At 34.6% G+C, this 12,936-nt stretch overlaps 1 protein-coding gene across 18 annotated transcripts in view; it reads right to left on the reverse strand.

Annotated features, from left to right (window-relative positions):
• Nucleotides 1-12,936, reverse strand: part of PPFIA2 (PPFI scaffold protein A2) — a 548,204-nt gene that overhangs the window by 92,575 nt on the left and 442,693 nt on the right. For 17 of the 18 annotated variants that reach the window (XM_089307514.1, XM_089307512.1, XM_089307509.1 and 14 more), the window contains 4 exons: nt 12,249-12,383; nt 6,109-6,192; nt 5,716-5,847; nt 4,141-4,203 (listed from right to left, as the gene is read on the reverse strand). In XM_089307514.1, the coding sequence (XP_089163640.1) occupies nt 4,141-4,203; nt 5,716-5,847; nt 6,109-6,192; nt 12,249-12,383 (414 nt within the window). Of the gene's footprint in view, nt 1-4,140; nt 4,204-5,715; nt 5,848-6,108; nt 6,193-6,619; nt 6,707-12,248; nt 12,384-12,936 lie in introns of all 18 variants that reach the window. The other variant, XM_089307511.1, reaches the window with a different exon arrangement.

The raw sequence follows: 12,936 nt of genomic DNA on the forward strand, positions 1-12,936 counted from the left end.
TTTTTCTCATTAAACTTTGTTTTAATGAGTCAAAAAATTCTGCGACAGTTTTAGGACAAGTTGTTTCCATTAAAATGTACTGACTGTAAAAACTATTAACTTAAAACTGACATGCACAAACAAATCAAACAAAAATAAATGGTTTGCAAAACAGTTTCCTTTCCTGCTGAAGGTTTTGTGATGTACTGTCTTCATTGACCTTTTTGTTCTAATGGTTACCACTTCTATATTGTTAGAAATGCTTGAATCTGTCCATTCCGATTTTGTTTCCGTTTTCCCCTTCCCAGTGATCAGGGGTGGACATGTTATTCCATTCATACTTCTATTCCCACCACAGTTTTTGTCAATGTGGACTTTGCCATATTTTTCTTATCTGCTGGTTTTATTCTCACAACAACCATTCTACTTTAAACACTTTTTATCCTTGTTTTTAAAAAAGTATTCTACCAGCATCTATTTCTTCCTCACAAAATCCTCTGTAGTCATATTATTTTAACGCACATGTACTATCTAATAAACATCTTGCTTTAAAAAAAGTACAGTAGTTCCTTCTGGGACTTATTAATTCATTTGTTCTTTATTTCCACACACAAAAAAATGCATTGCTTGTGGTCCAGGCACTAAAGGTATGTAGTGAACTGACAAAGTTTCTTCTTTTGTGTGATTTGCAATCTGGTGGGGAAGATGAGCTTCCTAAGAAGTAAATAGGACATATGGGATTACAGGTTGCATGAGGAGGGTAAAATACAGGAGTCATGGAAGGGTGCTCTGATAAAGTGATATTTGAATGCAGAGCTGAAGAAAAGAAAAGAAAAGGAAAAACATGTGAGAATACCTTAAGAAAATGCATGGCAGACAGAAGGCACAGAAGACTAAATGCCTTCTTAGAGGAAGCATATTTAATGAGATGGAGAGCAGCGTCCAAAGAGGCCAAACAGAAAGGGTGAGGAGAAAGGCAGGGAGGGGATGAATTTAGAAAATGGATGATTACAGGACTCAGGGACAGTACTCCTGAAAGGCATCACAAACCATTTTACACCCTTCATCTTTGAGTCTGAGAGAGACAGGAAACACTGAAGATTTTTGAGCTGGGAGTGACGAGATAATTCTGACAGTTGGGAAATCAACTGTAGGATGAGTTGGAGAGATTGGAAAGAGAACTATGAAGCCTATTCCAAAAATTCAGGCAAGAAAATAATATCTTAAAAAGAATGATCTCAGGAAAAAAATGACTAGATTTTGGCAAATTTTTGTTGTAGAACTAACAAGACTGGCTACCGTACAGGACATGGGGTGTGGGATAAACATAGGTGTTAAGAATAATGCCAAGATTTTTAACAAGAGTAACTTGGAGAAAGAAGTTGCAGTTATAATTTTTTTAAAAGATTCATTTATTTATTTTAAAGGCACAGTTAAAGAGACAGAGGGAGGGAGGCAGATAGATATCTTCCATCTCCTGATTCACCCCCCAAAATGGCCACAATGGCCAGGCCTGGGCCAGGCCAAAGCCAAGAGTTAGGAGCTTAATCCAGGCCTTCCATGTGGGTTCAGGGGACCAAGCACTTGGTCCATCTTCTGCTGCTTTCTTAGGCCATTTGTAGGGAGCTGGATTGGAAGTGGAGCAGCTGGGACTCAAACCAGCGCTCATGTGTGATGCCTGCATTGCAGGCAGTGGCTTAGCCCATTGTACTACAATGCAAACCCCACAGTTATGATTTTCTGAGACAAGAAAACTGCAGAAGGTAGTTAGATTAGGTGGTGTTGGTGCTTACTGTGGGGAAATCTGGGGAGGAGAGTAAGATGTCAAATTTGAGCTGAAATTTTAACAATGAGCTTGCATAGAATCTATGCATTCCCTTATGGGAGAGCACCCAGCAGTTGATCTAAAGTTGGAAATGCTCAATTTGAAGATGGTTTTTAAATTCATGAGATCAGAGGAGGCCACCAGGAACTGAACAGGAGAAGAGATCCCAGGCTTACTCTAGGAATCTGAAATTTTAGAGATAAAGATGCTAAGGAGAAACTGAGAGAAGAGGTTGAGCACACTGAGGATTTGGCTGAACTAGACTGAGAATAGATAATTGAGTGAGGATCTGAGGTGTAATAGATATCACCAGGCCAACGTGTGTGTGTCTCTATGAGATGATAGTCCAGAAATGAGGTCTGAACCAGGCTTTGTACTCTCTGAAGATTAGCGAGAACAACTATGTTAAGTGTGAAATGATCAGTAGTGCCGATTGCCCAGGCAGATTGTTCCAGCTACAAGGTTTGGGTCGTAGGTGGGGGAGTGGGTTCTGGGGATCTTGCCAGGAGCACACAGAGCTCTGGATAACATAACATTGCATAACAACATCAAGTCCAAAATTCACAATCTGGCCAATGTAGTTTTTCAAACACATACCAGTGATGGAAAAATTCTAACGATTTAGCAATCTAGCCATTTTTGCTTTTTCCTTGCTGTTGTATAGGCTCCATCTTCTATATAGAATGCCCTTCTCATCTCTAATTGTAAAGATCACATATGGCTTCAAGAGCTGCTAAAGTGATATTTTAAAGTCATCTTTCTGAAATATTTCAGAAAGAATTCTATTTCATCTTCTAAGCACCATTTTCATATTGTTTTAGTAGACCTATCTATCAGGAGTCTGCAGATACCCTGACTGTGGGACTTTTAAAAATTAACCTCAGGGGTGGGTGTTTTGATGCAGCGGTTGGCACTGCTTGGGATGCCTGTATCCAATATTAGAGGGCCTGGGTTCGAGGCCCAGCTCCACCTTTGATTCCACTTTCCTGCTAAGGCACACCCTGTGAGGCAGCAGTGATGGCTCAGTAGCTGGCTCTCTGCCAACCATGTGGGATTCCCAGATTCTGTTTCTTGCTCCTGGCTTTATCCTGGTCCAGGCCCTACTGTGTGGGCATTTTGCAAATTGACCAGCAGGTGGGGGAAATCATGTCTCTTTGTTTTCCAAATAAACTTCAAAACAAGAATAAATAAAATATTAATATCATAATATGTAGGATCTAATAGGTTAAGTGTAGAATTTATCTCCCTCTCCTTTTCTTTCTCATCTTTTATAATGCCTTGCCATACTGATGCCAAATCATTCCTTGATCCTTTTTTTCCCTCCATCCCTTCCTTCCTTCAGTTTCTTCTTCCTGACCTATCTTCCTCTGTCCCTCATTCTCTTCCCTTTTTCTTCCTTTCCTCCCTTCTCTCTCCCTTTCTCTCTATTCCTTGTACCTTTTACTTAACACACATTTATAGATTTCTTTTTAAGGTAGCAATTTCATTTTATTGTATTAAATATGGAAAGAAGGCTAAAGAAGAAGGAAAAGGCATATTAGCAACTACAACTTTAACTATTTCATAATGTAGTTCTTATCTACATATCTTAGAGCAGGGATAGGTGATTCCAGTCTAATATGATTTAAGATATCACCTTCACTATCTACCTCCTCACCTTACCAGGCACCTGCGATCATGCCACATACATTGTGCTTCACACGACTTGTAAGAGAATCCTACCTCCCCTACAATGAAGCCTTCCTCACTGTCGCCTTCCATAGCAATGCATGCTGACCTCTCCTCCCTGTAACTCTGTCTGCTTGATGGTTGGCACTTAGCAGCCGCTGCTGCACTCCATTCTTATTGGTTAATAAATGCATGTTCTCTCTCCTCAGATTTTTCAGTTACTCTTAAACTACTATTATGTTTGAAAATACATAATTCCTCAAAATATTTATATATCACATCTACTTAATGTGTTGGTGCTAAAATAGCATGTCAAACTAGACACATTCTTATCCCACTTACATAAGTCAGAAAGCAAGACAAAACTGTTGCTATTAAATGTTAGAAGCCAAGATAATGATCATCTTTAGAGGAGTGGTGACTGTATGTTAACGTGAGAGGAACTTCCTGAGTAGATAGAGATTTTTTTTCGTATGTTTGCACCTTAAAAATTCATGCAAGAAATTCTACTTATATATCTACTCTTTTGTTAGGTAGAATAGTTAAAAATGCTTCAAAAAGATCACATCCAAAAATTATTCCTTATCAGATATATTTTACAACAAAATATTTATCCAAAATATTTATAGAAGTAGAAAAATGAACAAAAATGTAGGTTTCCATAATACCTTATCATGTAATGATTCTTCAAGATTCTTTCTGAAAGTTTCTGATTCTTGAATTAAAACATTCTACAAAAAGAAAAATATATACATAATTAATACATTAAATATAATATACTGGAGTACGTACATTAATGTTCAATCACTCAAGGATCTTCTTTGATTCCTTTTGAGTTGCAGCCATTTCTTGGTTTCCATAGAAACCAAGTTTCAAAAGGATCATTAAACATGATACCTTAATGTTTTGAGAAATACATAATTTAAATAGGAAATGTTATTTTGTAAGACTTGAGTGTACATATGGAATAAATATTACCTTTCAAGACTTTTCTGTTTGCCTCTTCTCAGACTATGCTTTAAAGTAGAAAATATTAGATTATTCTCCAAATGAGAGAAAGTAACATTCTAAATGTTAGCTGGAGGTGTTATAAAAATATCAGCTAAATTGATTTTTAAGATCTAAAGAAAGAAAAAATTATCAAATCATATTTTAAGATTTCATTCTCTAAACATCTATTTCAAATACAGAATTAATAATTTGTAATAATTTCAAAATTATCAGAGAGAGAAAAAAGAAATTGTAGGTATTCAGAAAACCAAGTTACATGTCATCAAGACAGGCAAAAGTAAGTTGCTTCTTTCAGTTAGCTGCAAGAATCCTCACTATAAAAGTATTTTGCTGTTAAAACTTTGTATTTTTCATATAATCTTGCAAAATATTTTTTAAATAATGCATTGCTTTCAAATTTGTAGGATAAAATTAAATAGTGTAACAACTATATGACAGTCATATATTTGGAGTTACATGAGAAAAAGCATACCTTATGACTTCCTAATGGGTAACAAATTTACACTTTGTTGAAATATTTTCTTTATTCTGGTTTATTTTATGTTTCATGAGAGATTGTCTAGCTAAAGTAGTGATTGACTTTCAAAATAAATTTCCAAAATAATTTGTCCTCTTGGGTTTTAGTTCCTAACCTTGTTTATGCTCTGGAGTTAGCAACTAGTTCATGTACTCTTGCTGGTCTGGTAGCTGCCAACTATCAATAAGACATATATAATCATTTATCAAGAAGTACTTTTTCTGAAACAGTGCAGATGAAAATATTGGGTCCCTAAACCCTTTAGCGGTACTGACACTATTTCTATTGGTGAGATAAACTTACTCAAACTTTGGCTATTAGACGACTGGTAATAGCAGTCAGCCACTTGAGAAATATAAATAATCCAAAGCAAGGCTCCAAATAACCCCCAAATATTTATTTTTGCCTTATAACTTATCTGAATACCAGAATAAAGATAAATATTTTTGTCACCAATCACAATACATTTTAACATATTTACTTCATTTGAGCATAGAAATATGAAAGAACTATATATCACACATGTGTGTTCACTAAAAACTGATTTTATCCATTTTAACAGAAATCATTCATTACTAAGATTCTATCAGATATGTTTTCAAGTGGGGATGATAAAGGATCATCTGATTAAGACAATGGTTGAAGGGGTACAAAATAGCATGGTCACAAGAACAAAGCTAAATATTCATGCAAGTCTGCCCTTCTGTAATTTTACCTTCTCTTCTAGGGCAGCCATTCTTTCCTTTAAGTGCAGCTGTAGGCGTTCATTGGACTCAGTCAGAAGTCTGTCCACGGTATCAGATAATCTTTTGTTATGTTCCTCATTCATTTTCTCTCTTTGCCTAGCCTTACATTGATGAAAAAAAAAATAATTTAGACAGGTAAACCCTTTAAAGATTCTTCAAGGTTAGAGATTTGCTAGTTTTAAAATGGATTCAATTTTGTTTTGATTAAATTGCTAGAAAGTTTTTTTTTTTTAAATGCATAGGGTATATCCACAAGATTTTAAATATAGCCCATCTTTCAAAAGCTTTCTTTTCATATGCACACTACAAAGCCGTAAACTGAGGATTTGGTTGGCAGGAAGATGGGTTCTTAATATACATACTCTTTGAAGTTCCTGATTCTTCTCTTCAAGTTGGCCTTCAAGATGTCTCATTCGTTCCTCAATATTTCCATGTCTCTCTTCAGCCTGTTCAGAAATATGAAGAATGCATCTGGAATATAAGATCTGATTAACTCTTTTCCTCTAAATAAGTTGAAATAAAATGTAAAGCAAGCTACTACCAACTGCAAACATAGTTTTCAAAAAATAAACTTTCTTTAAACAGGCAGCTGAACAGCATTGCTTGAAATGTGTCAGCTACAGAGGCCTGTTACATCCAAGCATCAGCAAAACATTGGAGTTATTTATGAGCAATGAAATCAGCCAAATGTAACATGCAAACTGTGCATGGTTTGAACACAAACCTGCCATTGTCCAATCTTAAGCTCCTGAAGCACTGAACTGCACAGATGGTCGATTATCAATAAATAAAAGTAACATAATTTTTAGAAATGAAAAGAAAAACTTAGATGGATTCTATTTAGCAATAGAAAGTAAAGTCCAGTAGGACTACCTTCCTACGTATGGAGATCATTTCTTGTAGTTTAGCTTCCATAACATATTGATAATCATCAGATGAGGTAGAAGAGGTTGGATCAGACTAACAGATCAAGGAAAAGGAGAGGGACAAAATTGAAAAATCAGAACTAAAGACACACACTGAACAGAATATAGCACAGAATGCTTAAAAGAAAAGTGTGACAGCAAATATAATACTTTAATAGAATTTTATGTGGAAACTACATTGACATCTGGTGAACATGATGCAGTCGATGGTTATAAATGAAAGTCAATGATATGTTAAAATAAAAAGCTGTCAACCTAAGATATGGAAAGTTAGTGATGGCTGGCAATGAATGACTACTACAGAGTGAACTGAAGCAACTCTGAAAGAGTCACAGAATAATTGGATTATGGGAAACCAAACACTAGAATATGTCTCTGAGAGATTGGTAAAAGTTAACATTAAAAGTTTTGCATTTTGGTTGGTTTATTATATAAAAATAATGGAAACTGTATCTCAATGTAAGGAGTATGTTAGGCAATGGCTCAAGTGTAATAAATTTGGTACAAAATTTATCATAAATCTTGCCCTGTAGAAATCAGAGCAAAAGCTAAGCCATAGGGTTAATTATTATGAGTATTCCCCAATTCAAGCAACATTGAGTTTTCTTCCAAAACAGTTGTGAACTTATGAAATGACTTCTGGTCTCTGAATATCTGTGGACATTGGTCTGGAATCCAATTGCTTATTCTCAGATGTAAGCTCATTTACAATTTTAAATGAAAATGATTAAAAGTCCCCCTCAGATTATTAAGACAACAATAATGGGCTGAGGACAAGGAAACTTATTTGTGAACTTTCCTAAATGGTACTAGAGTCCCCTCCAAAGCTGTTTAGACATTAATTTGTTGCTATGGAAACAAAATAGTGCCCCTTTGTGAAGAGGCAGCACAATGAAGAGGCAGCACAGTGCCTTTGTGAGCTAATGTTTGCCCTGTGTCTTGGAGGTGACTATCAGATTATGATAGGTACAGAGTGTTTGACACATGTGACATTGCTGGTAGCTGAATTACATTTGTATGTTATGCACAGATTACATATAAAGCTATTTTAATCAGAATTATAAGTAATTAGAACATCAAAAGAGCCCTATTGCAAGACAGCACATTTTAACTTTAGAGCACATTTTATCACATTTTGTAAGTTCATTCTAAAATAGTGAAACATGCTTATGCCAGTATAGGAATATAAAAACATGTCAAGTAGTCACAGTAAATAATAATATCCTATTCAAGTATTGACTCATATACATGTCTACCATATTTTTTCAACAAATTTTAATTTAATTAATAAACATTTAAAATATCAAATCTTGTATGCTCGTTCAAATTAAAACTAAGATTTAAATTTCATAAGACTGAGTTTTTTTTTTTTTTATTTCACAACTATGGAAGATAATGAAGAAATAAAAATAATTCATTACTTTGCCAGGTCTTCCTCAAATTCTTAATCAGAAGCAACAAAAAATTAGCATGGTCCTTAAATACCATAAAATAGTTTGATAATATCATTTAAAACAGAGTTCTATTACAGATACAGTGAATGAATCAAAATATTATTGAAATATATACTTTAAATTGATAAAGATATCTAATTCTTCAAAAGTACATTTTAACAGGCAGCTAGTGGAATTAAAATTAATGTAGGGACTAATTCAAGATATTCAAGTTATGAATATTTCAAAACCCCGAACTATCTTTTCAACAATACAAATTTGTAATGTCTTTAAGATTTCTACCTGTTTTTGTCTTAAATATTGGAAACATACCAAATAATGTGAAATTCATTCTAGATATAGAACAAGAATTCTTTTGATACTTTTTACTGGTACTAGAAATAAATGAAATACCTCAGGGAATTCAAGATGGATTATGTCCTTGCTGAGGGAACTATACATTTTAATTTAGACCTAAGAAATCATAAGATTTGGAGCCCCAAATAATCTTCACTGGTTAATTGTGTATAAATTTGCTAAAGCCAACATTTAATTTTATCCATAAGCATTAATAAACAATTTTAACTTTCCAAAAACCTTTAAATGAGTTTCTCCTACACACACACACACATACACACACACAATGAAGAAAAAATAGGTCCAATCAATCAAAAGGTAAGTGTGGGGAGCAACTCGGACTAGACTAAGTTACTGGAATTAAGACTTATTCTATGCATCTGCTCTCCCACAATATGGCGCTGGGAGAGAAGAAAACAGCTTCTACACAGCTGCCTCCAGTTCAGCCAATAAACAGCAGGACCTGCTCCTGATTGGAGGAGAGCAGCGTACTCGGCGTGTGGGCAGCCGAGTTGGGATTGGCGGAGGAGGACTATAAAGGAGGAGAGAGACAACATGCACCAGGAACATCTAAGAGGAACATCTAAGGGGAACATCTGTGCAGCCCCCGAGAGAGCCGGCCGGCGGTGTGCCGCTCCCCTGCGGAAGTGGGGAATGTGGCAGGGGGAACCGCCCTTCCACGGAGGTGGAAGGGACAGTAGCCAACCCGGGAAGAACCAGCAGCAAACCCGGGGAGGGCCGAGCAGACGAAAGAACAGCGCAGGGTCCTGTGTCGTTCCTCCATGAAGAGGGGGAGCGACATAATGGTGCCGTGACTCGGATATGAAGCCTAGGCAGGGTTTAGTGTCGTTCCTCCACGAAGAGGGGGAGCGACAGTAAGTCCAGATATAATTTCTAAACAGTAGATAATTTTCAACCAACACTACTAATTTATATTCAACTTAGCTTTGTGAAGACTACAAAGTCAGCAGTTGATGTAACTACAGAGACCATACAGTAATAGTCTACTATTTTTATAGTCCTTGATAGAAAACTGGCTTTATCTTGGTTTCACTCTAAAATGTAGTACAATCAGATTTCGAATGAGCTGAATTTCTAGAGTATACTAGAAGCTAAAATAGTTTTTGAGAAGAGCAGAAATATATTCAGAAATAGAGAAGAAATGAAAGAGAAGAGAGCCAACAAGGAGACAAACAGGTTGCTTATAGTAAGCAAATATATATATTATATTTGTATATACATGTATATATAATGTGTATATATATATATATATATATACCAAATAAAATATTTGAGAGGTTGTTAAGTATACTTTTCAAATTATGTATTATGGGGGCCTAGTTTTAAGTGAAGAAGAAATCCACTTACTTTAGTGATTAGTTAAAAAGTTTAAAAAGTAGAAAATGACCACTATGATCAATAAGAGTGAGATACTGAAAATGAATGAAAATTGAAAGAAAAAATGAAACAGCCTTATTGAGAACCTCCTTAGGGAGCTTGAGTGAAGAAAACAAGAAAAAGTACAAGATATTGAAGCCATAAATATTAGGTGAACAAATTAAAGAGTGATTTTTTGAGCTGTTGGATAAAAAGAGTTACAAGTGGAAGGAGCATGTTCATGATAAACTCTTAGCACTTAAGGTGTTTATATTTTAAAATAAATATGGTGGCCAAATAAAATTGAATGTCTGAAATACATTGTTGATACAGAACCAGTCAAAAGATAAGATGGGAAAATGAAGGTGAACAAATTAAAGAACATGAAGGTTTTCAAGAAGGATAAAATTTTTCTGAAAAATAGTAAATTTAAAGGGTTCAGATAAAGGGAAATATTGGCAATATCTTAGGTAAGAGAAAGATGAGGAATAATAACTTAAGAAAAAAGAGAAGGGAAAAAAGATGAGGTAATCATTTTTAGTTATTTTTTGAATACTTTAAATCAAGTAATTATAGGAACTTTATCTTAAAGCCCTATAAGTCAAATATTTTTTCTTAATAATGTTTTATTCTGGGTCTACCAAAGATCTGCTGAGTTCTAAAATGTGATTCTTAAGGGAGATTCCATACTTTCTGATATTTTACTCAGGATAATATTGATGATTATTGATAGTGAAATTTTACAAAGTTATTTTTTCTTATTTAGTCACTCACACAATTCCCCTCAAAATCGGGAAACTGAATGAGAGACTGCTTTAAGAAAGTTCTTCACGCTCCTCTGATGACAAGCCTAAGGATGTTTATCATAATCCATGTTATATAAATTAAATTTAGTATTGCTAAGAAAAAATTGAATAATACTAATATGTTTGTATTGCTTTTCATAATTTAGAAAGTATTTTTCCAATTAAGTGATACATTTCCTTTTACTTAGAAACTACACATTTGTGAAATTGCCAGTGAGGTTTACTGATACAGTCTGTGCCTATAGAATGATCCAAATCTCAGACTAATATTCTGTTCAGCTAGCTACTTCAACATTCTATACAAAATCAACTGATCCAATAAAATGCCTCCTGATCCTGCTCTACTTTGTTAACTCTTGGCCTTTTCACTACTGATTATTTTTCCTGTTTTAACCAACAGACAAATCTACATTTTCCTCCAAGTCAGGGTGATGAGCAGAGGCCAGACGTACGATCAGAAAACTGTGCATGTGAACAAAATGAGGCGTGATGGTGGACTCGTTCAGGCAGAGTGGCTCAGGAAAGCTGCTGTCTTATTGTCAGGCATGCTGAGGGACACATTCTTCTTTAACTGTTTACATTTTTAGGAATGCAGTGTGTGTGTGTGTATGTGTGTGTGTGTGTATGCGTATGTGTGCATGTGTGTATGTGTGTATATGTGTATGTATGTATGTGTATGTGTGTGTTTGCTTACTTTTGCACTGCTGTGTCAGTTGTCCTGGACCATCCCTAAAACAGAATTTTTAGTTTTATGTTCCTATACCTATTGTATTTGTTTATTGTAATGGCTTGGAAAATGTAGAAAATTGTGATGATTATGTGATTATCTAAAATGAATGTATATTTTTGAATTGCTATTGAATCAAACATACGATTATTATCATTATATGACAAAAATCACGATTTTTATTCTAGGGATATATATACATATATTTACATTTTGAAGCAATATCATTTCCATTTCACTATAAGAGATCAGAATAACCCTTTTTAACATTGTAATGGTTGTTTAACATTAAAATATATACAGATAGTTATAGAATCTTCTGGTCACATTATAACAGAAAATACTAAATAATCTTCAGAATACTGATTTTAATTTTTTTCAGAAGAAATTATAAAAGCTATTTTCTGACTATCTAGTGGCTTTAGGCTTCTCCAAGATTTTAAACTTCTAGCAAAGTTACCACACTATAACTAGAAAAACACCAATTATCTATACTTCCAATAGTAAATAATGTATATGAAGTCTGATAAACTTTTACATCTCATGTATTTACATATTAAATATTATTATTGTGTATGTATCTTCATGATTATTCTTACATGCAAATATTATGGAAAATTAACCATAACAAAAAGACATAAAAGTTTATTTTGTTTTCTTTAAATAGGCAGCCAGATCATCACCTTGATATCGCCATCACTTGATGTGGTATAAATAAAACATATACAGTAAGAAAAGAACTATAAAATAATGCACAAATACATAAAGATTAAGTACACTTAGCCTAAATAGTATCTAAAGAAACTCTTTTTTAAAATTCCACTTTAATTGTCAGTTACTTCTCCATATAGGTCGGCCATTGTTTTAGTACAGTACCTTTGTTAGGGCTGCAATTCTCTGAGCCAGTTCAGCCTCTACTTCAGGTAGAGTTTCAGCCTTTCTCATAGTTTGCTGCAACTTTTGCTCAGCCAGCTCAAGACGCTCTTGTAACTGTCGATTTTTCTCTTCCATCTGAAATTGCAATAGTAACAGAGAAACTTACAAGGGCAGAGTAAGGAGAGCCAGGGTATTCACACCTCAGTCATCGTTCCAGATCTAAAATCAGCTACCACTGCCTCTAGATGTGCTAAGTGATGATTGTCATCATGTTTTCATATATTATTTATCCATTTTATTTAGTAACATTCAGCATATTAAAAATTAGAAAAGTTCTTAGCAGTGGCCACAAAAATAAATGAAATTCCTAATGAGCATGATTTTGGACCAAGGGAATATAGTTTAGTATTAAGGATTCATATGAACTGTGACAACAAAATATTGAAAGTGCGAGTATTAGAGTGGAGAGGGAGAGGGAGAATAGAATGATGATTAAGAGTTCGGGCTTCAGAAATGGGATTGGAAAACATTTTCTGTGAAGGGTCAGACAGTACACTTTTAGGCTTTCTGTATGATATAGTCTCTGTTACAATTATCAACTCTGCTATGATAGCAGAGAAGCAGTCATAGGCAACGATTAGGTTAAGATGAACAATGGTGTTCATTAAGACTCTGTTACAAAAGCAGC

Source organism: Oryctolagus cuniculus, chromosome 11, assembly GCF_051225735.1.
Source record: "Oryctolagus cuniculus isolate XC-2025 breed Fujian yellow rabbit chromosome 11, ASM5122573v1, whole genome shotgun sequence".
NCBI classification, from domain to species: Eukaryota; Metazoa; Chordata; class Mammalia; order Lagomorpha; family Leporidae; genus Oryctolagus; species Oryctolagus cuniculus.